The sequence below is a fragment of the Hoplias malabaricus genome, chromosome 4 (genome assembly GCF_029633855.1).
Source record: "Hoplias malabaricus isolate fHopMal1 chromosome 4, fHopMal1.hap1, whole genome shotgun sequence".
NCBI classification, from domain to species: Eukaryota; Metazoa; Chordata; class Actinopteri; order Characiformes; family Erythrinidae; genus Hoplias; species Hoplias malabaricus.
The window spans coordinates 23769351-23797326 of NC_089803.1; the positions used below are offsets into that span (position 1 = coordinate 23769351).

A 27976-nucleotide genomic window follows, 5' to 3' on the forward strand; every position below is an offset into this window, starting at 1 on the left:
TATGCTTCTCTGTAGACTTGTTCAGTCGGAAAAAAAAAAGAAACATGCCAAGTTTGGTAGAGAAACAAAAGCGGATCATCTGTGGCATTGCACCAAAGAACCTTTATTGCTTAAAGTGTGCTCCCCATCCACTCTCTCCTCTTTTTTCTCCTCTCTTCTTCCTCCTTCAGTTTAGTCTTCTCCTTCTCTTCATTTCTCTTCCTGTTTCTCCTTTTCCTCCATTATCTCCACTGTTTCTCATTTTTTCATCACTCCCTCTCTTTCTCTCAGGGCTGTTTTTTGGTGTTTTTGCCAAACTTGTCGCTGAGTTGTTGGATGAGGTTGGCCAGTTCTTCTGTGGCCTGAGATTTTTCCTCCAGGAGCTCATATCGCAGACTGGAAATATCCTGCTTTATCTCCTTCAACTCACCTGAAACAGACAAACACGTATAAGTGTTCATACACACACACACACACACACACACACACACACACACACACACACACACACACACACACAGAGAGAGAGAGAGAGAGAGAGAGAGGCTTATAGGATGTGTTTGTGTGATTTAGAGAATGAATACTGCTCTTGAACATTTGAGCCATTATTCTTCACCTGAATGGAATTCAGAAAAACAAGTACATTTTATTTTGTATCTTTTTGTAGCCGAAATAATGTACACTACAATCCAAAGGTTTACAATCAATCCTTTATTATGTGTATAAATATATAGCAGATTTCTAACAAACTCTCATTGTGCAGATTAAATTGTTTCAAATGATTTGTAGAAAAAATATCTCTCTCTCTCTCTCTCACACACACACACACACACACACAGAGATACACACAGATACACTCAGCTGGAGGTACTTCATCTTCATCACATACATCAGTGTCGGCACTAAATAATTAGCATCTGTGTTTAGACATGTGCTGTGCACACACACACACACACACACTCCAGTTCACTCTGTCTGCATGCTCAAACAGGGGCACACACGTGTATCCATGCCCATTTTGCCAAACAGTAATCCTTAAAACACATTTTAACCCTGTCAAAGCTGTCATTAAACAGTGTCTCAGACATAAAGCAGCGCATAAACTTTTCATTTAACAGGTTTTTTTTTTTTTTGCGAGGGAGCTTTTAGAGGTGTTTTACAAACCAGACGTCTGGCTCCTATCACGCCACTGTGAAATATTCTAAATCTGCATGTTTCTGGAAAATGGAGCGGCTCACATCAACTCTGAATGAATGTATTTACATCTTAATCATTTCTTTAAACACAAACCCTGTCTATCTGTCTCTGCCAGTCTCTCCATCGATTCCCAGCTCTCCAGTTAGTTCTGGTTCTGTTGTCATGTATATGGTGTATGTGTTTTATTTGACTGGGATTTGTATGATGGCAGGCTCTGTGGTATTAGTTTAGATGTATCCTCTAAAAACACAGGCTACAATTAAAACTACACACACACTCACACCAGTACGCCACTCAGAGTGCTAGTAAATGTAATAATCATTTAAGCATATTAGATTTCTACCTTCATTGACTTCATCATTCTCTCGGTCGACCTGTGCCTTCAGAACGTATCTCTTTATGAGACGCTTCATAATCTTCTGTGTAGGAGAGAGAGAGAGAGAGAGAGGGAGGGAATGGGAAGATAGACTGCTTAATGTTCTGTAAACTTCATTTCTGTGCTTTTTTTCCATTGTCAGTTGTCCTGATACAGGCTGACACCACAGGATATAAAAGCTAAACAGAGACTTTATTGGATATGAGATCTCAGAAAACACACATGCAGGCACCCACACAGGCATGCACACGCACGCACACACGCACATTCAACAAGCAATCACCTTCTACATCTCTGCTGTTTAGTGTGATCCTGTTTATTTGAAGTTCATAGAAGGACTTTATAAATGAGAACATCAAGGAAAAGCAGTTCCTAGAAACAGTGACTAGGACTAAACATAAAACTCTGAGAGAATGCAACCTTTACATCGCTTCTAATGGATATATTTCTGATTAGTACTGGGACATGCTCAATATGGCATGGCAGAATCTGACATTTAATCCTATATCTCGCAGTATTGTGATGGTATTTAAACATGCGTCTGCAGCTGTATGTGGATTCTTCGTCACTGCATTAATGTCACACTCACACTGCTACTTTCACAACTAATTACATACCAGTGTCAGAGTTCAACAGCCTTAAGACAGCATTCCACACACCGGCCCTAGGTGAGACTTGTTGGTTTTTCTGTCTGTCTGTCTCTATCTGTTTGATTGATTGATTCCAGACGTTCTACCTATCTCTGTCTATCTATACTGTGTTATTAGTTACATCTTCCTTGTATCTACGCTCACTGGTAGGGTGAACAGATTTCTCATCACAGATTATGGGACTTTCTGGGGTAGGGGTGCTGCAGCTGTTGAAATACATTAGCTTGTGTTCTACTCACAGTCGGTTACACACTAGAAATAATTCCTCAAAAATGTATTCCTTTATAACTGGTTGTTAAAACCACAAGCTTGTTTATCCATGTCATGAAATATGCTAAACATGTTAATACTATATCAATGAAGTGTGAGTGCTTGCTGTAGAGAAGTTTTCAGCCTTCCCTACCTCATATGTTTATAACTAGAAAGCATAACTGCCCATGAGAAAAAAAGCGGTATTAAATGTAAAAAAAGTTTTGTCTTTAACTTCTCAAGAATTGACATTGAAAACTTGAGAATTAGCGTCCAAACTATCACTTAAAAGAAATATTGTTCATCTCAGTTCAATCGCAAAAAATTGTGTAGATGTAAAACAAGTAGAAAAAATTGATGAATCTGATGACACTAGAACACTAGAAGCGCCAAGTGACGGTCATTTTATGGCTGTGGCTTTCCTTCTGCCACCCTGCTTCTACCACTAAGTGCCAAGCTCCTGCATTTAAAGGTTGTGATTCTCTTTTCTGTCAGTGCGAGCTCTCCATAGTTTTCAAAGGTGTTCTACAATAGCCTGGCCAACATAATCACAAAATATATGGAGCGCCCACCAGGTCATAATGCCCTGTACCAAGTGTCTACCAGAAGTTAATGAAGCTCCTCCTCAGCTGTGGGTTGTGGAATATTAGAACTGTGTTCTCTGGAGTGGACATAGGACCTCCACTAGTCAGTTATTATTTGAGTAGTAAATGAGTTCCAGCACTGTAGTGATACCAACACAAAATTGTGTGTGTGATGCTGTTTTGAGTGTACCAGGTGCAACACTAGAGACCCATCAGTATCACTGCTGGGTTGATTCCACCCAATAGTGGCCCTGAGTTTGAAAAACAGATCCCTGATCAAAGTCTTGAAATGGGTTAATGCAAAATGTGCCTGAGAAGAAGATTAACCTCTTTCTCACAAGGCCAACATCAAGTCTAGTGTGTCTAATAAAGCAGCCAGTAAGTATATGTATCTAAATATCTGTTAGCCTCTCTGACATATGCACACACTGCAAGCTTAATTTACTTCAGACTATTGTTTTCCAGTGTTCTGTTTCTCAGCTTCTCCCTCTCCTTCCCTCACGTTTCCGTACCTGGTAACGTGTGGGATTCTTGATGGGCTTCTTCATTGTGGACTCCTCTCTGCTTTTGAAGTGGGCCCTATGTCGATCCAGCTGAACAAAAGACAAAACGAGCGTTAAAATTCAACAACAGGGATAAGTGTTACAATATGTAACCTCTGCTTAATTTTATATCAGAGGAGTTAATATCTGTGTCTATGAAACAATCTTTAAAAAATCCAAAGACAGTGTGTGTGCATCTCTCCAAAGACTGCCACAGGAAGGCTGAAGGGTAAAGAAGATAAATGTCTGCACAAAGACCCCTGTGGTCTTCATGGGGTAAATTACTAGTGCCATTTTATATCTACAGTAACTGTGTTATTACATATTAAGGGCAGCGCAACTAAAAGTCTATTCAACTTAAGGAATGGATTACTGAAGTACAGTTTATGTACTTCCACAAGTGCACCAACTTCAGTCACACAAGTTCATATTGATAGTTACCACTAGCACTATTAATGACACGACATGTAATTCATTAAAGATAATTACATCATAGGTAACTGTAATTAGGGATGAAACATGTGGATATTTCATGTGTAACAGTGAATTCATCTATTAGCAAGCGTCGCTTATATGTAACTCCAGAGAAACATTAAGACATTTCCAAAATGTTTATATGAAAACAGTACGTTTATATAAAGGTAGTTTAGTGGCATCAGAAAGATACAGACCCATGACTAAAGCCTAACAAATGACAGCAGGTATTTTACATACATTTTATCAATAAATAATTAATTCAAAGAATAACCATTAAAATAGTGTCTTGAATAAAATTCAACACTGAGATGTAAATGACATCAGTATATTTTTGCTGCTGGACAAAAACTTTGCATCTACAATTTAATAAACTTTTTAGGGAAGGAAATAAAACCTTACATTTCAATGTAAAATAAGTAAAGCTTTTATTTTAGCATTGTAACATTTTACATTGTAACTTCCAATGTATTTTATTTCTTGAGTTGTTCTAACACACTGTAAAAGCAGCTGGCATTTTCACATTATGTCAAAACTGTTAAAATGACAAAAATGGAGATATATTTTCCCTAACAGCAACCACAATCTGCACACTATTCTTCATGCAGTGCTCTACAATCTGCACTTGCCTCTCAGAGAAACAGTTCAGTCAAAACTTTTACTGAAAAAGACATCAGTGTGGACGAATGAATAAAACAAAGGATATGATAAGAAGCCAGTATTATTCTATGGGATTATAAAGTGCAGGAGCTTGCTCAGCAGCTGTGAAGAGGCAGCTGATTGTGTAAAGTGCTACAGCGCTTTATGAGCTTGGAGCTGAATGGAACTGGAATAGTGGCAAATAATGAACAATAACAAAAAGAAAAAAAAAAAGAAGAAGAAGGATGAGGAAGGACTCTTAACTCAATCACAGGAGGTTTTCACATTTGAGCTGTGAGGAAGAGACAAAGTCGCCAAGGCACAACTGGGTATAACAGAGTTACACTATAGCTTTTACACAGCTGTGTGTTGGCTGCTTTCTCTTTTCATCATCTCAGAACCTCATCACTTCAGAACCTCATCAGTTCTTCTTCATTTAGTATGTATTTGCACATAAAAATACAATATACATAATACACTCTGGAGTAGCTACAAATGAGCCTATGCTCAGTGAACAGGTAGAAGTAGGAGTCAGTTACTAGTAACTCAAGGATAAGGTAAAGGTATGTCACCACAAAATCAATGGAAGTCCTGTAATGTCCCATACAACATAAAAACAAACTTGGATCAGGGGAGAGGGTCAGTGGCAGTGGGTGCTGGGCCACAATTGAGGCAACAGAACCAACCACAAACACATGCACAAACACACACTCACACAGTCCTATACACACATGACTGCATAACTATAAAAGTCTGATTTTGGCTTTCTCATAGAGGTCAATATAGGTCATCTTTGTTATTGTTCAAACCTTTGGTCGTGAGTTAAGCATGCCCATCTCCACTTCGTTGTCATGGCGATGACTCTTGGCTTTGCAGAGGTGCACCAGGCAGGCTTTTGTGCGAAGCGTCAGATAGTAGAAGGACTTTGGACTGGGCACCAGATTAAAGGGTGCTGGCAATGTACGACCCTCATCAAAATACGACAACCATAACTTAGCACGGGCAAACTTCCACTCCACATCAGCATCCTCCTGGAGAGAGAGAGAGAGAGAGAGAGAGAGAGAGAGAGAGAGAGAGAGAAGTGAAATGTTGAAATGAAAGGATAAAAAGTAAAGTAAGAGGAGGGCAAAGGAAAAAATGGAAGAACACGAGAACATGGGAAGATGAGAGCAAGGCCCAGTGAGATGGAGAGAAAGAGTGAGTGAGAGAATTAGAGACAGAGTGGGAGGAGATAGGGAGATAAGATAAAAAGAACCAGAAAATGAGATTGAACAAATAAGGAAAAGAGAAAATTAGAGAGGAGAGAAAGTGTGTGTGTGTGTGTGTGAGAGAGAGAGAGAGAGAGAGAGAGTTAGTGAGAGAGACAGAGAGAGAGAGAGAGAGAGAGAGAGAGAGAGAGAGATGTAGAGGGTAACATCGCTAGAGCAAACGAGAGACAGAGATAAAGAACAAGAGAGGGAAAACAGATAGAATGAGAGGCAGAAAGATGGAAATAAATCAATGAATAAAGGAGAAAGAAGGAGAGGGCAAAAAGAAGGTAGAAGATGAAGAGAAATGTGGTGGAAGAGAGAGAGCAAGAGAGAGAGATAAGGAGGATAAATAATTAATAGAAAAGAGAGGGAGGGTGAGCAAAGAAGAAGGATGAGAGAGAGAGAGAGAGAGAGAGAGAGAGAGAGAGAGAAACAAACAGGACAATGGTGAGAAGCGTGAGCAAACTAACAATCCTGAATCAATAATTAATCACTGTGTGGCTGAGACTGCTAAAAACACATTTAATGCAACATCAGTCATTATATTTTAGCTGTTAATAGGGATTAGCATGTCGACGCTGGCAGCTGATCTGAGTTATTGCTCACCTCAATCTCCTGGTAGGAGCTGTTGATCATAGCTATGAGCATGTTGAGCAACACCACGACCATGGTGACATTATAAACTCCATACAGCACATAGCCAATGTTCTCAATGAACTTATGATCGTACTTCAGCACCACTGAGATCACCTCCGACAAGCCGAAAATAGACCAGAACAGGGTCTTAAAACTCTCCTCCACCCTAAAACACACACAAACACACAACAGAGTTTGCAGTGACATTTTTCATTTACAATTATGGTTAAGACCATAAATGTGTTTACAGCATGTACAGTTAGGAGTCTTGTCCAAGGACTCTTTATTGTGTTTACCCAAGCAGGGAGTCAAAGCCTAGACTACTGCATAGAAGACAGTGGTGTATCTGCTACACTACTCTGACAGGAGTGTAATCTCTGCATCCTTGTTGTCAGAGCAGCATAGTCGGGTAACATCACTGGAACAAAACCTTTTATCTACACTTTCCATGTATTTCATTTTTTGAGACAATCTGAAGCAATCAGTTGCATTCTACAAAACAGTTTGTGACAATATTTCATCACTATCAAATCACCAGGACTGGTCTTGCTATAGCATGTCCCCTTTGGAGTGACTGGACTGAAATGTTCCACTTGCAAATGCTTCAGACCTGCCCTGGGTCCTACATGGCTCTACCCACTCATTTCTTTACACACCTGGGTTCATTATCTCTCCTAGTTAAAACATCTCGGCCTGTTCATGTGCTAAATCTCTCTTTTTGTGTGTGCTATATATTTTCTTGTATATTTCCTTGAAATCTGGTCACACTGTTTTTCTGCTATGTGTGGAAACAAAAACCTAAATCAAGGACATGTCGAGGTACACACGGGGATTTAATAAAGAACAAAAACAAGAGACAAATACAAACTTTGAACATTAAGCTAAGGTTCACTTAATCTCCTGTATAAAGTTGCTTTTATTGTGATACAATGCCTTGTTCAAACAGCAAAATGATGCTGCCTGGTGTGTGTGTGTGTGTGTGTGTGTGTGTGTGTGTGTGTGTGTGTGTGTGTGTGTGCTTTTGTGCAACAAATGTTTTTTTATTTGCTTCTGGGGTAAAATGATAGAACACATCCACATAAAAAGTTTGAAATAATGCAGATGGCAGAGAGGCAGTTTAAATAAGGCTTTGTTGATGTTTACATCACATATGTATACTATTTATATTTAATTATACATTTATAATTAAATATAACAAAATATTCAAACCACCCATGTTCCAACAATAATAATAAAAAACATATTTAGTTTAATACACAGAGATATAAACACAGAATAATGTGCCAGGGTTTTTATTTTTATATTTTCAGACCAAATGAGCATAAGTTATTAATTATTTTTTTATGAGACATTTATGAGAACATTAGAGCCATGTTTGAACAGACGAGGAACTGAACCGACAAGAACACTCAAAACAAACAAAAAACATGTTAAAACTCTCCTGAGCCATGATTAATGACTGTAATACAGGAGGCTTGGAAGCAAATGCAGAGAGAATTTATTTTTACTGCATTAAATACACGATGGTATAAAAAAAAGCAAATAAAAGCTTTGATAAATATAAACCATATTTTGAAACAAACAAGCTATAAATCTGGGGTGAGACAGCACTGAAAAATACCCAAAGAGAATCATGAGAATTATATACACAAGAACAGAATATTACCCACTGCAGGGGAACATTAACCTCCAGGGAGACAGAACAAGAAGGGCGGAGAACCAGAGAAAAGACACGAGAGAGGCGGAGGCAGGTTGAAAATAAATACCAGAACATGTGTAGGACCAGAGTAGAAAATAGGAACCAAAACAAAAACACAGCATTTGGAAAAACAGAAAAGAAAAAAGAACAAGGAAACATAACAGGGAAGGAGAAAAATAGAGAACGCACAGAACAGATAGCTGAAAGAATCCACACAAAGGAGCGACTGAAATGCAGCTCCCGATACGTGGAAGACCACAACACAGAGGGTGGGTCACGGGAGAGACACAGAAAACAAGAGGGCTTGACACAACAAAGGCAACAGAAATGAACAGGGCAAAGGAACTGGGGAAGGAAACCTACACAGGGGACCAGAAAGCTCACGGAAAAGAAGCATGACACAGAAATGGTTTGTGGACAGGCATTGGAACCGGAAGGTTCTATTCCCAGGACTGGTGGGAACATCCATGGCTAAGGTACCCTTGAGCAAGACTCCTAACCCCCAAATGCTCCCTGGGCACTGAGGGTGGCTGCCCCTAATCACTAGTTTGTGTGTGTGTGTGTGTGTGTGTGTGTGTGTGTTCACTGCCACAGATGGGTTAAAGGCAGAGAACAAATTTTATTTTATGGTTGTGTGTTGTATGAAGTGACAGGAACATTGTGTTCTGGTTTGGTTCTGTTTCTCTGTTCTGTAGTTTGTTTTGATGAGCCATGTGCTTTTAGTCTCACACTTCTTTCACTAGTCATTCCATGCACCTGTGAGTTATTAGTCAGTCATGTGACCGACCTCACGGGTGCTCCTGTTTGTCTCTCTTTATCTTTGTAGTCTTCGTGTCAGGCTTTGGATCCGGTTTCTTGTAATAGTAGTTTGTGGGTGTTTACATTCTGTGTATCTATTCTTTGTTTATATCACTGCCTGTGTAAGTAAAGTCACCACTGTCCACACTTGCTTTTGTCTCACTGTTCCTACCGCTACATGACACAGGGATAAAGACAGGAACTGGAAATAGAACAAGAGACACAGGAACTGAGATCATACACTGGAATCACTGGGTGCAAGACAAGAAACACCCTGGAGGGGGCGCCAGTCCTTCACAGGGAAAAACATGGACACTTTTGAGTCGCCAATCCACCTACCAACACGTTTTTTTGGACTGTGGGAGGAAACTGGAGCACCCGGAGGAAACCCACACAGACACAGGGAGAACACACCAACTCCTCACAGACAGTCACCCGGAGTGGGACTAGAACCCACAACCTCCAGATCCCTGGAGCTGTGTGACTGCGACACTGCCTGCTGCACCACCGTGCTGCCCACTTTCAAAACAAAAACACTAAAATAAAACGCATGCTGCAAAATAGAGAAAATACCACAAAAACTTTATCGAAAGTGACTAAAACAACACAAAACTCAAACATGGACAAACTAGAAAAGAGGATTATTCACCAAAAGCCTGGGCAGGGCACTGGCTGAGTTTCCAAGCCTGGAAGTTCAATGGTGACCCAGGGAAATGGACTTATAGCATAGCATGGAGCTGTCGGACGATCTGACTACTAACTGGCTAGGTAGTCTGGCTGGGTACTGCCTAGGAGACCATCTGGAGAAGTAGTTGAAAGACATTAAAGGACTTTTAAAGGCAACATTAAAGGGACCTGGCCGGGCAATCAAGCTGAGACCTGGCCAAGCAGCCTTATGGGGAACTGGCCAGTTGGCAGGGCAGCACTGGGCACTGCTGCCATGTCTTGTGCAGTAGAGGATGCTACTGCCATATCCTGGAAAGCAGAGGGCAGTGCTGGATTGGGCTGGACCATAGGGACAGGAAGCAGGAAAGCTAGCTGAGCAAGGAACTCAGATGCCAACTTCAGGGAATAAGTTAATGTGAAGGACTGAATAGTAAACAAAAATCAAACCCAAAACTGAGCGTATAAAAGTACAGAAAATGACATTCAAACATAATGGGCATAAAGCAAGAAAAGAAGGCACAGAACAGAGCATGAAACAGAGAGGAAGTCATATGGATGCATGACAGCAAGACAACAAACCCACCCCAGATACGATACTCAACACAGGACAATAACAAATGAAAACCAGTTAGCACAATCATAATCAGAAACTAAAGCATAACTACCAAAACATAAGAAAACTGCGCAGAACACAAATCAGGAAACTATATTTTAAAATCCTAGGCAGCACAACTAAGGGCAGGATTGAGCTGGACCATAAAGGGCAGTAAGTAGGAGACTGGTTGAGAAGTCTGAAAGGCCTTCTTCTGGGCTGCTGGGCTTTCAGCAATGAAGTAGCTGCATGAGAAGCAATGACTAAAGCAGTAGTTGCGCAGTGGACAAACTCTGAAGAAGCAGGTCCTTCGGGAGCCGGCACTCAGGCAGCAGCTGCAGATAGGGGACACTACGACAACTCTCTAATGCTCTCAGGAGGACTCTGAACTTGGAAATTAATTTAGACTCTGAACAGTACTGGGAACAAAACTATAAATGGACTCTGAAGAGAACATAAACTTGGAATTCAACTTGACTCTGGACATTGTATCTAACAAATTCATGGCTTGAAGGGCCAGCGGAAAAGCCAAACAGGATGCTGGTGTAGAGGAAGCCTCACTAAGAGCTGACATAGTAGTACCCTCGCTGGCCACTGGCACTGTTTGTCTCTTTCAACAAAATGAAACCTGGACCTCGAAATTTTTCTATTCTGGATTTGTACGTCCTTGGTGCTCTCCAGTAAATTCTTCTTCTACTGCATCACCATCAGTCCACCTGTATCTAAAAGGCGTTGCCTGACAGGCAATGAAGAGTCTGGAGCTATGCAGTGCCCCCAGGTTTCACAGAGGACCTGTATTATCAAGGGAGGACACAAGGATCACAACAAACAAAAAAAAAAGCTAGAAGATATGTAGAGGAAAAGCACTCCAAGGGCAGGACAATGAGATATGAGATACCCTTGGGTAAAAGTTACAGGGGGAAAAAAGCAAATGCTAATATCTGCTGAATGATGCGGGCGGAAAAGGGGAACCATAAAAGACCTGGTAAATCACCAAGCTATCTCTCCCAGCTTCAGATCGCAAAAAAAAGGCACTGCTGTTTCTGTCCATCTGTCTTCCACTGGGAGAACTAAATGCTATGAGTTTAAAATGATGTGGAGCTGTCAAGGGGCCATTACTGAGAAAAGGAAACAGACAAAAAGAAAATGTGTAAAATCAAACGAAGAAGCGTCTGACATTCCCGGGACAATGGACTGGTCGCTCCACAGAGGTTTAATAAGCTTAGAAACCAGTGTATTGTGCTGTGAGCCAAAACTATTTCGATAAATATGACCTCTTTAATGGAGAGTTTAGCTTCCAAAAAATGCTGCGGTAAACATGCCAGCATTAACGTCAGGGCAATAGAAGACTATCATACCTAGGAGGATTTAAAAGAAAGTAAAAAAAGATACAATACAAGAAGAGTGATGAAAGTAATAACAACAATGGTCCATACCTCAACATCACCAAATGTGTTTGGGATTATATTTGTACTTGTTTATAGCACTGACAGTTTTCTGGGCAATATACCAGGTTAAAGTACACCTGCAGAATGCATTCTCCTTCTCTGGATAACACTCTCACCACAAACAATCTGCTCCAGAGTCCGTTTGGGACCGGACGGAGACCACCTCCTCTTAAGGGTATCGGTGTGGTTGTATTTTGGTCCGCATCCAAGTGCGATTACTGAGTTCACACCTGCACAAACGAATCGTCACTTAATGTGGCCAAGAGCCGCGCTACTACAGCAGGAAAAGAAATTTGACTAACACACGAATTACCAGTCACGAGTCAGATATGTGTGCATGATGTGTGGAGACAGTCTTTCACGTTGGACCAATAGCAGAGCCAGTATAAGACAATACACAGAGGTGCGTATGAGCGAATGTGCAGAATGCCAATCAGAATGCAACTGCCAGAATTCTGACAGTGAGGCTAGTGCACTGAAGGTATCAGACCCGCCATCAACTTGTGGGTGTGTGGCTGAGGATAGTCAACAGGAGACTTGGGTGTGGCTCAAGCCTAAGTCTCTAATACACACGCATGCACACACAAATGCACACATACACTAAAATTACAAAACAATCTATTTAGAACATGCACAGAATTGAATTTAGCACCTTAGTTCCTTCTCTCTTATTTACATATGTTCCTTTTTTCTCTGATTGTGTAACACCTGCTGCAGCACTTAAGCCTCGAGGAGCCGCACACTGGCATTTTACAAATAATCAGTCTTCACCACTCTGAGGCAGTCATTTAGCCACTGCTTTAATGCTGCAGGATTAATCATCACTGGGTGAGCATTCTGAATGGCAGAGTATCACTTGCATAATGTGCGAGTGTGTAGCAGTGTGCATGTGTGTGACTGTTTGTGCAGATCCACTTTTACAACAGTCATTCACATCTCACACCACTGCACAAAAACACATGTAAAACCCACTACAGAGGCAAAGACGAACTGGTTGAGAGGGTTTTCCACTGTCTCCCTTTTCCTCCCTCAATCACTCTCTCTCCCTATTCCTCGCTCCTGCTATTTCTCTTTGTCTTCCTTTCCTTTTCTGGCTCTGTTTATTAATTCTGAAGTGTGTGTGGTCAATTACACAAACAAAATGTAGACGGGGTATGGGGAGGAAGAGAGAGAGGGAGAGAGAGAGTTAGAAAGAGAAAGAGAGAAGGGGTGTCTGGGGAGAAGGGAGAGATTAAGATTGGTTTCAGCCCATAGGTAAATATTGAACACATTTGAAACAGAAGGGCTGTGTGTGTGTGTGTGTGTGTGTGTGTGTGTGTGTGTGTGAGAGAGAGAGAGAGAGAGAGAGAGAGAGACTTACAAGAATGTACTGTACACAGCAGCAAGCTCTCCTAAGACTAGCCATCCAAATGAACACGGGTTTACATGTGGAGCTCTTTCAGATCAAGCACAGTCATTCAGTGTTTTTACTGATACTTTTAACAGATGATAATTACATATTTTACATTGTGTGTTACAGTTTTACAGTGACTCCTTCAGTAAAGAGTTGTACCATAGAGCAGTCATTTCTACTAATGACTGAAACTCACTGGTCAAGCCCTTGCATTTTCACTCTGTGACTAGAACGTCCGCAGTGACGCGTGTTCTTGCAAAACTGGTCCAACTCATGTGAAATCAAAATCTGTTGATAGCATAGTTACTTAACTGTATTAGTGGTTAATACAACATTTTAGACTTTAATTTCTCCTCATTAAATCCTAAACAAAGAAAACAATCTGACTGGGTACATTTCTGGGCTATTTAGCCTTAGTAATGTAAATTTCTATTTAGCCTCAATAATGTAAAAGTTACTACTTAACATGTGCATATGAGTTGAAATACAGTAAGTACTGTGATTACTTTAAATAAAAAATATAACACTCCTGTAGTTTTTTATTTCAATGAAATCATTAGGCTTTTCCTGAGGGGCTAAAAGGCCTGAGGGTTGCCCATTGCTGGACTGTATTTACAGCATGACTTATAATGGACACTGATACAACTGCTTCCATTGTGAATGAAAAATGTATTGCGCCTGTGTTTGACAGAAATATAATTCGTCAAATATGTTATAGTCCTTAAGCTGCTGGTGATGTAATATATGCCTAGGGCAAGCAGTTTATAATAATAATAATGATTATTATAATAACCATTATAATTATAATATTATGACTGAATGCAATCACAGAAATATCTTAAAGCAAAATGAACAAAAATATTAAAACTAACAGCTAATAAATCAGACAGGAACAGAAGGTAAAGGACAGAAAAAGAGAAATAGGAGGATTCATGTCTTAAAGGGAACCCAGTCTATGGTGTATAAACCTTTTTTATTCAGAGCCTAAAAATCCCTTTGATGCCTCGTCTTTTGTAAGTTTTTTTTACACAAAAAATAGAAAACGCTCAGTTTCATAAATATTGTTAATTTTGATGTGGAAAAATAATTTGCTCCTTCAAATGACTAGAAATACTGTTGAAGGTGGGGTTAAAAAGGATTCTTGATGGAGGTCACGCATAATGGCTGAGGTAGATGTGCAGTAATTTAGTCTGGATTTGACTAAATATTCCAGGCAGCAGGGTTGACTTAGAGAGGGGAGGAATGTCATCCGGAGAGGTTATATAAATGAAAATAGTGTAAATGAGGAATTTAATTTAGAATAGAGGAACACTTGAGTTCTGCCCAGAGTGACACAAAGGCCCTTGTCTGGTGATAAAGGGCAAGGTAAATTATGGAAATATTAAAAAGTGCAATGTAGTGTGCTGATTTTTATCCGAGTATGAGAGGCCAGCCAACTATTCATATTTTTATACATAAAGTGGAGGGATGAATGAATGTAAATTCTGGCAAACTGAAGATGTATAATTGAGTGCCATCAGCATAGCAGTGAAAATGGATGTAGGAACATTTCATTATACAGCCATTATAGAGAAGGAGACGGATGAGGAAAAAAAAAAAAAGAAAAGGCCCAAAAACTAACCCTTGTGGGACACCATGGAATTACCATGAAAAATGAAACTAAGCTTGTTAAGTGGCATGAGCTGTTTCCTATTGATGAAGAATAAAGTAAATGAATCATGGGCCAAACCAGTTGAAGCAAGAGAAAGTTTTGTTAATATCCGGAAAAGGTTATGAAGTTTGCTAGATTCAGTTGTTGAATTGGATAAACATCATTTTGGCTAGTTTTTAGCATGGTGTATAGTGCAAAATCATCTGTAGATAGATATGTATTGAGCTGGGAATAGAACAAAGTTTACAGGGTTCTAAATACACCATGTGCGCAAAACTTTATGGACCCTAATTAGTGAAATCAGCTTCTTTAAGGGCATTCCTTGTGGACACAGTTGGACTTGCATAATCTCCATATAAGAAATGAAATACAGTGAGCCACACTGGAGCAGCTGCACAATGCTCAATGCCAAGAATCATCTAGAGAGGTAAAAAGCCAAGCCTGTGGAACTGTGTTCTCTGAAGTGAGGATGTGTCATCCAATAAAGCTGGAATGAGTGTGAGAGGCTTTGTGATCCAAAACCCATCCTCCAACATTAGTATGATCTCACTAATATTCCAACATCTAAGTCTGAATCCTTAACAGCTTTTACTGGGGCAAAGGGGCCAAAGCACCATAAACGTTTGACAATATAATGTGGACAGTGAAAATGTGAGATGGGTGTTTAATTGTTAAAGTCAGTAGGGTCAGCCGTGGATTTCTTGCAAATCGAATGAGAGCTGACATTTTGAGAGACTGCAGGAACTTGCTGGAGGATAGAGATGAATATATAATGTAGGCAAAGAAGAAGGGAGAGTGATGGCAGGCAGGATTTGAAGGGAGCTTGAGGGAGTGGGATAAGTATAGAAGTGAAGACACTGGATTTGTTTATGATTCCAGCGATGCACACTTGACTGACCTTGAAGAAGGTCAATACTTTAGCGGAAAGTGGCAAAAGGGCATACGTTATTGTCGGCCAGTGGGCCTCAGGTGCTGTGTATATTGTTCTAGATACTTCTTCTATTTTTTACTGAAGAGAAGAGAAAAAGAATATAGATGGCTGTGACACTGAGTGAAAAGCCGTTTAATGGTTTGAGAAGTCAGTTAAGTGTGTTAAATAAGGGCTTTATGTTTGCCAGGATGAATATAAGGACTGAGCTTGAATGGAAGGAATAAGCAATGGAAAGAGCTCTTGGTATTGATGGGGGTAATGTGAATATGGCTGTAAGTGGACTAAAAGGCCATTTTCTTTGCTGTAGCCTTCATTTGTCAGAGACATGGTGTGTACCAGGTGCCACTGTGAGTGAAGAAAATTTGCTGGAGTAAGGCAGTGATGTATTTATTCTAATGGAAGATTAGCTCATTAGGAAATAATACAATGCTGTGCCCTTCATTTCTCTGTAACCCTACATGACCCTGACTCCTGTGATCAAAAATATTTAAAGTCATGTGTTTAAATTTAGCCTGGCTCTGCTTGATGCAAGGAAGCCATGAACACTGGAAGACAACAACCTTAAAGTGAATGTAAATACTCCATTTATATGTGGCCACACCCACTGTTTGAAAAAATAAAAGCATGATATGTGGTAGAGTGCAAGAATGTGTAGAGAAGAGGAAGTGACAATGAAGCAGCAAAATGGAGGAAGGCTACAATGTTTGTTTCTCTGTCTATTTACATGATTTTTTGTCATTTTAAAACAGCGCAATTAACGTTGCGTTTAACCCATCCGAGCGTTCACACTCAAACACACACACCGATTTTAAAACTAGTTCCAATATAATACAACGTTACATCTTTGTTTGTATTTGCTTCTAACCCAAATGATAACATTTAGTGTGAATTTACTTTGTAAAGGGGAAGTCAGCCATTTTCTCTAATCATTTGTCTTTACTTTATGAGACGTCTGTTATACTGACACCAAGAGACCTGGATTTATCAGATGTCCTGTATTAAACCTATTTTCAGCTTGGCCACCCCATGTAAGAGCCCTGCTCTATAGAGCAAATAGCAGTCAGTTCAGAGCAGCTAGGAGAAAAGCAAAGAGAGAGAAAGAGAAAGACTATTCACAATAGCATCATTCACTGCCACCAGCTGGACAAATTAATATCCTTTTAGGGATCAGCAGAAACTTTAGTCCAATAGGAAAAGTGTTCCCTTTGGGGAGGGGCTTCAAGCAAAGGAATTTCAGGAACTACAGACCAAAAACAGACACATGAGACACACGGACTAAAAACATTCTCTCAAGCGCAGGCGGTTCATTCATTAGGGTGATGTGGCTTCACACGACAAAAAGGCAAACGGAGGAAACGTTTTCTCTCTCATTCTACCACAGTATTAACCAAGCTCTGCCAGACAGTTTGTCCCACTGGAGTATCACTGTCCAATCAGCTGTCCAATCATGCATTCTTAGATAGATAGATAGATAGATAGATACTTTATTGATCCCCAGGGGAAATTCAAGATTTTCTTAGCCGGTTTACTTTTATTACATGTGTAATAAAGAAAAAAGTTTGCAACTTAAAGATTTAACTCTAACTTTTAACCCCTGTGGTGTAGCCACAGCTAATTCTCCACATGCATAATGTGCTCCATCAACTCCAACACCCCACGAACCTCCACACACCATGCTCAGACAATGATGTGAAGCAAATTTGAGAAAATATGAGGAATATGAACGGTGTAGTAGTTACTGAAGTCTTGACATTTCTCATACTAGGGCTGTCAAACAATTAAAATCATTAACTGTGATTAGTTTCATTATTTTGAGTAGTTAACTGCGAATAATCACAAATTATTTTAAGCTTTTGGCAGTGCTAATATAAGAAATGTCACAAGGGGGGGGAGTGTGAAGAAAGTTTTATGAAGTTTTTTGCAAGAACTGTCCTGTTTTTTACATATTTCAGGTAATTAAGGTGTTGGTTCTTCATTTCAGCCTCATAAACACACACAGACACAAACACACTTCTCCTGACAGCTTTCTGCAGGACAAGTTGAGCTGAAATTCAAAATGCAATCCTCAAGATGACAAAATCCAATTAATCTCTCTCTTTTTCTATCTCACTCTCTCCTTCCCTCCATCTCTCTTTGTGTGTGTTAATTTGATGAGGAGATAAACGTTATCATCTTTCTGTCTGTCTCTTCTCATCTCTGCAGCCGGGCAGAGTCAAAGCCATCTATCTGTTCTGTTCTCTCTCTCTCTCTCTCTCTCTCTCTCTCTCTCTCTCAAACACACACACACATGCACACATGCTCTAGTGTGTGTTACCATCAATAATGCATTTTGTGCAGTTTGCGAATAGAAATGGATGACATGGGCATTTAAATTGATCACCTGTAGTAAAGAAACATCAAAGAAGACACATCCCTAATGTGTCTATATCTTCTCTTGAACAATAATGAGATCCAATGGAAGGACAAATGAGTCTTTTGATAAAAGATATTTCTGTTGAAAAAGAAAAAGCTGAGAAATCTCACATATCTCCGCAGGCGTGCAGTAGAGAACTCAGTAAAACCTCAGACTGATCACATCTGATTAAATAATCTCATGATTATCCACATCTGAACGAAAGACAAAAATGTAGACATTTCTCATCCATCTCAACTTTGAAGCTGTGATTCACTCTTATCATTTTAATTTGGCTCAGGAGTATCTTAGACCTCTTATTTGTTTAATCCTCTCTCAGAGAAAGAAGAAATAGCATTAGAAAAATAGATAAAAAAGCATGGATTTTAAGGAGGGTGTTTGAAATGAATTAATGAAAAATATTTTGCAATGGAAGACGGCACAATTCTGTTCTTTAAATAAAGATTAAAAAAATATTCATATAATGAAGGGTAGCTCTTCATTAATTCATCAGTTAATTAAATAATTCATCCATCCATCAATCCTCTGTAACCACTTTGTGTGACGTGTATCGGAGCCAGAATCACTGGGCACGAGGAAAGAACACACCCTGGACAGTACACCAGTCCTATCGCAGGACAACACACACACACACACACACACACATATACAGACCACTTGATTCTGAGCACATTGAAGAAAGCCATGCACACACAGGGAGATAGATCATGTGTACCACTTCAGTGACAGTGAAATATACCACCACAGTGTTATTCTGAGAGTGTAGGTATTCAGAAAGTTTGAGGATTCCCAAAGGTTTCCCCACTTTGCCCAGATTTTACAAACCCATAACCGCTCTAGAATAACTAGAATAACACTGCAAAGAACAAGTGTGAGTTTCCTGCTACCTGACTGCTGAATCACATCAGGAAATGTGGGCCCACAGCAGTTATTACAGTTACTGTAGCAGGATCAGGGGGTTGTAATGCTTCCACCTACATCAGGCAGTTTATTACATCCTTCAAATAGCATGTATTAAATTGCCATAAGCTATCAGCTTATTAAACCGGAAAAAAGAGAAAGAGAATATTGAGAATACTGAATAAGAGCTCAGTGAGTTAAAGGGCTTTATTTTCATGCTTGCATTTCTCTTTTCCATTTCTCTTTTCACTTGCTCTACAATACATTATCCCCTCTTTATCTCTCACTTTACATTCGTTTGGAATCCATAACTAAGAGACTCCCACACCCCAAGATGGCAGCAGTACTGAACTTTCTTAGATCTACTTTACACAGGGAGGCAATTCTTAATCCAATACATAGAACTATCATTTAACCCTTAGATACATAAGTGGGTCAAAAATGACCCGGTGAGCTTGTTTTATGTATAAACATTATATAAACGTTGTGCAAAATGGACGTTGATATTGTTCTATTGCTGTTGTATAATTTTCTTTTCCAATTTTCAAAATGTTTTAAGAATGGTAAAAATTAAAACTATTTCAAACATGATATTATTTTGTGAAACAAAATATAAGACAAAAGCTAAATATAAGACATAAGACAAGTGGCATAAAGACACGTTCATTTCAACATTTCAACTTATGAAAGAGGGTAGGGTCCAGTTACTCGTGCATCTAAGGGTTAGGGATGAAAATGGAAAATATACATTTTTTAAACTCAGTTTTCTGTCCAATCCTCAGTCATCACCAATTTCAGTATGTATTCAGTATTCATGTAAGCCATGCGCTTGATTAACATATTGAAAATCTGCTTTAGCATTGTGCTTTAGATGGTTTATACAATACCCCTTTGCTGGTCCAGCACTGGTTTAACTGGTAAACCAACAGGATAATACCAGTATCCAAATCCCAGCATACTGTCACAAAAAACTAACCTTAAAAGAGAAGTAGGATGTAGTGCCACGGAATGGGGCATTCATTGTGAAAGCAGCTGGCTTTTATAAACGTGTTTTTTTATATAAGTGTTAAATGAAAAATGAGTAACAGCTACAGTAATCAGTACTGTTTTCATAACAGGGTACATCCATCTAACCTAGCATCATAACTATGCGACTTTTCACAAGCAAACAACATAATTACTGTATTCCCTTCATTTCCTAATACAGAATATAAATATTTATCATTGAAATTGTCCTTTTTTCTATAACATTTTTTTTCAGCTCAGAAAACATGCGCTTCAGACATGCACTTTAAATAAACCCACAGTGTAGGCCTATAAACACTTCTCTGGGATGGGAATCGAAGAATCCACAGTAATATTAAATGTACTTCTCAAATCCACAAGTATGGCTAACATTAACATTGGCCACTGGTTCTTCTCTATACCACCATTTTACTTTTATTTTAATCTCTCTCTCTCTCTCTCTCTCTCTCTCTGGCATGCTGAAGCATGTATAAATATTAAAGGAAGATTAGCTGTCCATCAGAGCAGTAACCACGGTGATGAGATGATCTCAGCTGTCTTGAGGTTTGGCCTTTTAAAAGGCAGTTTAATATTAGAAACCTTAATGCTGTCTGACTGATCATATGTGCACTAGTATGTGTGTGTGTTTGTGTGTTAGTGCGCTCTCGCACGCTTACCTTTAAAATATTTTGAGTGATTATTGGTCCATGTGGAGCTGGGGTTTATGTGACACACATGATTTATTCCTGAAACAGCACCGCTTCTTTACATGGTAATTCACCCACACTCACACTCACACACTAACACACACAAACGTTCACAAACACACACACACTATGCTATAATCTATTCCTCTGTGCTCTGCAACCTGCAATTTTCCCTGCCTCCATTTTTCCTCTTTTCCTGGTTTTATTTATTTTCATGTGGAATACCTCTGCTTCTTTGCACTCCAGTACTTCACACCTGGATGATCCACAGCACACTGCAGACATGCTGTAGCCTTCTCTGCAGCTGTAAATGAGATAATGAGCTTTTCTGATACAGATTCAAATGACATCATCCGGTGTCGCCCCCCCGCACAGCTGCACACACAGACAATGGGAGGAAAAGCATATTGGTGCTTTTCTCTTAGGAGAAAAATTCTATTCTAGTCCCCAATTACTTCAGTATGAGGCAGCTTAGGTAGCAAGTCCGACAACTGACACTGTGGTGATGTGGTTATGTGACTGCAAATAGCTGCTATTTTCATTTCTAGCAGCAGGAAAAAAAAATCTATATTTCTGCAGACTTCCCAGAGGTGCAGTTAGGCCATAAGGAAAAGATGAAAATCAGTAGTTGTCACCTTTGAGAGACACTGAAAGAAAGACTAAAAGACTAAGGGAAAGGGAGGCGTTTTGTATGTGTGTATGTGTATGTGTGTGTGTGTGTGAGTGTGTGTGTCAGTTTAAAACAGCAAGGATTAGAACAATACCTACACTGTTATCTGTTCAATCTGTTTTCTGAGACCAGTTGTCTCTAAAAAATGACTGCGGGGAAAAGCATAATGTAAAACACAGCATCATATATCAGCAAGCAACACAGCTATAGATATAGTTACTAAATCTAATATTTCTTTCCATACATTTTACAAGGTCTAAAACTACTTGAGCTCCGGTTTCCTCCCACAGTCCAAAAACACACGTTGGTAGGTGGATTGGCGACTCAAAAGTGTCTGTAGGTGTGAGTGTGTGAGTGAATGTGTGAGTGTGTGTCTGTGTTGCTCTGTGAAGGACTGGCGCCCCCTCCAGGGTGTGTTCCCGCCTTGCGCCCAATGATTCCAGGTAGGCTCTGGACCCACTTGGATAAGTGCTTACAGATAATGAATGAATGAATGAAAAACTACTTGAAACTACTAGAGTTACTCTACTGTCAGTTCACCAAGGTCAATAGAGCACACCCTCCACAGGTAACCCATGCACAAATTCTTAAAATCAATTATTATATTTTTTTACATGTTGTTGTTATCTTAAGAATGTACGTTCAAAATTGGCAAACCGTCATTGTTAGCTAGAACATATGCTTCAGACTGAATGCTTCAGAAACAGTTTAGTTTTATTAGAATTAATACAACACCAATTAAAGTCGTTGTTTAAAGTTGTTTTGTAAAATATCCAGCTGTTTTCAACTTGAAGCGTAAAAAACAAACACACAAATAGATTTAATTTAAACCATGTTTTTGTGTTACCTGCTCATACAAATCTTACTACTTAATTAGAGGAGATTTGAACCATTTTAAATGTATTTATTTTTACACTTATTGGCTAAAGTGAGCTATACTTTAAAATACTTTGGACTAGTTTAGAGATTTCACACTCATTTTGTTCCCACCATAATGAGCCTATATTCAGCTCAAACAATCTCATAATTTTTCCAGTTGTTCTTGAAAAAATATCACATTTGGCCATGTGGGATTCATTCATTCATTCATTATCTGTAAGTGCTTATCCAGTTCAGGGTCGCGGTGGGTCCAGAGCCTACCTGGAATCATTGGGCGCAAGGCAGGAATACACCCTGGAGGAGGCGCCAGTCCTTCACAGGGCAACACAGACACACACACACACACGGACACTTTTGAGTCGCCAATCCACCTACCAACGTGTGTTTTTGGACTGTGGGAGGAAACCGGAGCACCCGGAGGAAACCCACGCGGACACAGGGAGAACACACCAACTCCTCACAGACAGTCACCCGGAGGAAACCCACGCGGACATGGGGAGAACACACCAACTCCTCACAGACAGTCACCCGGAGCGGGAATCGATCCTACAACCTCCAGGTTCCTGGAGCTGTGTGACTGCGACACTAACCTGCTGCACCACCGTGCCGCCCCCCATGTGGGATTAGAAATATGTAAATTAATATGTTGGTACAGTAAGATCATTTCCTTTAGCATAGTTACAGAGAAACATTATGAGGAATAATGTAATAGAATATTCTTATAATTCTTAAAGTTACAATAAGATTCAATAGACTCAGACTCTCCAAAATCTGATGTACATTTTCCTAGCACCTCCGCTACAAACAATTATTTACATTAATGGCAAGAATCCAGAGGGTTAAATCAGACCCCGCAAAAAAATAAATACACTGAAGCTACTGCACACTGTCCTTAAGCTTTTCTTTGAAAGCATCAGTGCATTAAACTTGATTTCTTTTTCAATTTTCACAGCAAAACCATCTCAAACTGAGGGGGGAAAAAATAGGTTTTGCTCACTTCTAGGAACTTCTCTATGAAAAATGCTCCACTGCTGTTGAGGACTGTGGTGGTCTCATTAAAATTCATGCTTCCTTCTCTTCCATTTGCCCCTTCACACATTCTGAAACATTTATTCAGAAATGGGACTGTGCAGGACCTTTACGTGTTCAAAGGAAGCCCTGACTAAAACACACAGGGCAGGATCAGGCTTACGGTCACTGATCATAAATCTCCAGAAAAAGAGCTGTCAGATTGTAGATGCATCTTAAATCAAATTCTTATAGTGCCCTTCAACTGGCAATACCTTCACTTATAGTCCTGGGGGACAGACAGGATTAACCCCCAACAGGTGCCAAGGCAGGATTGGTTAATAACAGAGTAAGAAGAGCCGGACCTGTCAATTTCCTGATTAATTCTAATGTAATGCTGAAGCATGTTTGGCGCATACCACTGAAAATGAATCTGCTCATCTGTTAAATCCTGCTTTATATTCATAGTACATTGTACAACACAATTTGACCTCTACATTTAACCAATCTATTGTAGTGAACACAGACAAACACACACACCCAAAATGATTAGGGACAGTGAACACACGCCTTGTCATGAATTAAAGGACAGTGAGTAAACTGACTTAACATATTAGCTAATGTGCTCTTATTCTCATTAATGTTTGGGCCTTCAACCCAGTGCTATTAGTGGGGAATTTTTAGAAAATACCTGTCTTTAATAGCTGCATCATCTTTATGTAGACTTCAATATCTCTTTCACTTCATTTTATTCAGAGTTTCTTTTTCGGAGATATCCCAGAGTTGTCGGTCCTGTGCAGCGCATGCAGGAGAAACCCCGGAACATTTCCCGCTGACACAGATTGTACCCGGAGTTTTACTAGGGTGGTAAGAGAATAAAGTCCAGGTAATGTCCGCAACAAATGTTATGGGTGGCCACGTTCAGACATACAGCGCTTTCAGGTATACTACGGAACATTTCTGGATTACCGTGCATGTGAGAAAGAGACACAAGAAGCACAAAAATAAAGTTAAAATGCTAGTACTTCCTTGATGTTTTGGGAGGGAGATAAATGTGTAGTGTGAAAAGCATGACTAACTGGTGAGAGGAAACCATTAATCTGTGGAGTAAACGTTTCAGGGAAAGCTTTAGCATCGGACACAGAAACTTTAATTGAGAAAATTAATGCTACAGCGCTGCCCAGGCTCCAAGGAGTAAGGAGACCAAACAGGAGCTTTCTCTATGTGTGTGTGTGTGTGTGTGTATGAGTGTGTGTGTGTGTTTCTGAGAGAGAGAATTAAGTGAGAGACTTAGCTAATACGTATTTTAGCATATATAAAACGTTCTGTACTTAACAGTGGTGATGCTGTGTCATTTATAAATAAATAAATACATAAACTAAAAGTGTGTATCTTTTATTTATTTTATTAAATTAAATTGCTTATATTGAAATGAAACCTTATACCCATTTATTAGATAAATATAACTATAGAGAGATCATCATTTTAATCCCCTGGACCAACAGGAAATATGGGGCACAGTGAGTGTGTGTGTGCCCACTGTCTCATACTGCACTAGTGTGTGTTCTCTGCAATCTCTATGGAATTGCTTACTGTCCAAGCACCAGTCTTGCCATGAACTATTTTTAGGGATGCTGACCTAACAGAAACTGCAGTTAGTGTTCTCCTACAAACTTGTTGAACTGCCCAGTGGTTAATCTTCATCAATCCAGCTTCAAAGCATTTTAGTTGCAGTGAATGTAATACAACACCCTTTGCTTGTTGATGTTTATTACCAAAATTTACAAGCAACACAACTTATGTTTACTGGTTTCTCCTAATTCAGCACAAAATGTCACTTTTAATGACTACTGCATTCTCAGAATTATTCAACCCCTCCACAACATGCTACAACCACTAGTATTTAGCAGAGCATACATTGTTGTTATGACCTGCTGAACCTGATGGATAGCCTGAGGAACTGTAGCCCATTCCTCATGCAAACGTCCTCAGGTTCACTGATATTCTTAGATTTGTGTGCTGCAACCACATCCTTCAAATCCCACTAAAGATTCTCTATGGACTTTAAGTCAGGCAACAGTGACAGCCAATTCAGAATCTCCCAAAACGTCTTCAGAAACCAAGCCTGGTGGATTCTGAGGTATGTTTGAAATCATTGTCCTGTTGGGTAGTCTATCATCTTATCATCTTATACACAGAAGACATTACCTTCTAGTTTTTGAGTGTAACGGATACTCAATTGAAAGCATATTGCCTTTCCCACACTGTAGGTTTATGCCCCATTCTTCCTTTTCCAGACATATTGCTGATGCATACGCCATGCAACTGTATATGGGAAATTGTTTGCATTAACCTTACATTCCATAGATACACTGACTTGGTCCCTGGTTATAATTGTAATCCTAATCCTAAATTGGTATAACGCCTAGTCCTGGTACTAATCCTAACCTTAACACTCTTGAGAATGTACATTGTTTCATCAGATTATTTTGAGAAAATATATAGTACCAGAACCATAAATATTATTTATGTAGCAAAATAAATAACAGGTGAACATCAGCACTGGGGCGGCACGGTGGCGCAGCAGGTAGTGTCACATCCACACAGCTCCAGGGGCCTGGAGGTTGTGGGTTCGAGTTTGGGGTTCTCCCTGTGTCCGCGTGGGTTTCCTCCGGGTGCTCCAGTTTCCTCCCACAGTCCAAAAACACACGTTGGTAGGTGGATTGGCGACTCAAAAGTGTCCGTAGGTTTGAGTGAATCTGTGTGTGTCGCCCAGTGAAGGACTGGCGCCCCCTCCAGGGTGTATTCCCGCCTTGCGCCCAATGATTCCAGGTAGGCTCTGCACCCACTGCAACCCTGAACTGGATAAGCGCTTACAGATAATGAATGAATAAATGAATGAATGAATGAACAACAGCACCGAGATCTCATATTAATAAAGATGAGTTTATAGGTTAATACACCTCATTCACTTTATCAGCCAAAAATGAAGTCCTCTGCAAAGTGAGTCAGCGAGTTGCAGCAGAGCTATACTCGTACACATTGCTGGACTCTTCAGATCTATTTTGGAACTAGGATAGACTTTATATATATAGCTGGAATCTAGTCACTGTATTCTTGTTTCTTCCAGTTATTTTCACATTACACCTGCATGAGATATTTTGTGAGTGCTTCAACTCCTTGACTGACTTTTCGAAGAACATGACTCCCAGCCAATGGGTTAAATCAGGTGTGTATTAAAGGCAGGAATACATTAAAACGTGCAGTGTTGTTAGCAGTGATAATCATATCATTATAACTGATGCAATTGCTGTTCATTATTATGATCATTGCTGTCATCTGATAGGCATCAGTTAAGGCAATAAAACCATTCATATTAAATTGAATTCAGTGAAACCTTACACAATCTCTATCTCTCTCTCTCTCTCTCTCTCTCTCTCTCACCAGTGTCTGCCTCTCCATATCTCACCCTATACTTCTCCCTCCCTACTTTGCTTTCTCTACCTCTATCAATCATTCCCTCTCCCTTTCTTTCCCCATGTCTATCTCCCCAAACACATTAACGTCTTTTCAACACTCGCACCAAACTCATTTTCTCCCGCCTTTAAAGCTCTGATTTTCCCTCCCTCCGCCTTATCTTTCCTCTTTCACTGCGTTTTTCTCTCTCACCACAACTGCTTTCGGCAGCCCTCAATTCCTCCATTCTGTCACCTACTTATTTTCTACTTCCTTGAGAAAACACACACACACACATACAACCCTTTGGGCTCCTTTTTTTTAACGCTTGTCCAGGATCTAGGCTGATATCTGGCATCAGTACGTACACTCGCCCACACCGGCTGGGCAAGATGACTCTCTCTCTCTCTCTCTCTACACCCCTATCTCCCTGTCTCATAATATCTGAAATAAATTTCATCTTTCTCATTCTGCTCTTGTCTAACTGCGATACCTCATTACCATCTTACATCATTGCCCTTCTCCTCTCTCTGCCTTCAGTCGTCTATTACAATTAAAGCCCAATTCTTTCTCTTTTCTATTGCCTTTACCTTGTCCTTATAATTTTTAATTATTTTCCTCAGTTCTCTCTCTCTCTCTCTCTCTCTCTCTCTCTCTCTCTCTCACACACACACACACACACACACACACACACATCTGCTTGTAAACCTCTGACTCATTTAGTCTCATTTGCACTGTGCTGTGCCACTGCTGCTGCTCAGGTTTCTCTCTCTCTCTATTAGCAATTCCATCCATCCTCCAAACTGTAGACTCACAACCTCTCTCCCTCTCTTTCTGTCTTTATTCCAGCCTATTCGTTCCTTTCCCGTTGCTCTACCCCTTCCTGTTCCCTGTCTCTCTCCCTGTCCCCTGTCACTTCAGTTTCCTCTCTCTACCTCCCTCTGAATCAACCCTACCTCCTTCCCTCTCCTCCTTCCCTACCTCCTCAATTGGTTCCCTCTGTCCCTCCTACCTCCCCCATCTCTCTCCCCTACCTGTTTCTCTCTTTCTTTATCCCTTGTCTTTGCTTATCTCTCTCCTTCTCTCTTCGTCTTACTGTCTTCCTACCTCCCGCTCTTTCTTGCTCCTTATCTCCTGCTTCTCCTCCTTGCTCTCTTTTTCCCCTTACATCCTGCGGCCCCATT

General features: G+C 40.0%; 1 protein-coding gene across 2 annotated transcripts in view; it reads right to left on the reverse strand.

Moving 5' to 3' along the window:
- Window positions 1-185: 185 nt before the first annotated feature.
- trpc7b (transient receptor potential cation channel, subfamily C, member 7b) overlaps window positions 186-27976 on the reverse strand; it is a 125313-nt gene continuing 97522 nt past the window's right edge. For both annotated transcript variants that reach the window (XM_066668018.1, XM_066668019.1), the window contains 5 exons: window positions 6547-6742; window positions 5500-5721; window positions 3548-3628; window positions 1520-1595; window positions 186-409 (listed from right to left, as the gene is read on the reverse strand). In XM_066668018.1, the coding sequence (XP_066524115.1) occupies window positions 267-409; window positions 1520-1595; window positions 3548-3628; window positions 5500-5721; window positions 6547-6742 (718 nt within the window). In that variant the 3' untranslated portion in view covers window positions 186-266. The remainder of the gene's footprint in view (window positions 410-1519; window positions 1596-3547; window positions 3629-5499; window positions 5722-6546; window positions 6743-27976) is intronic.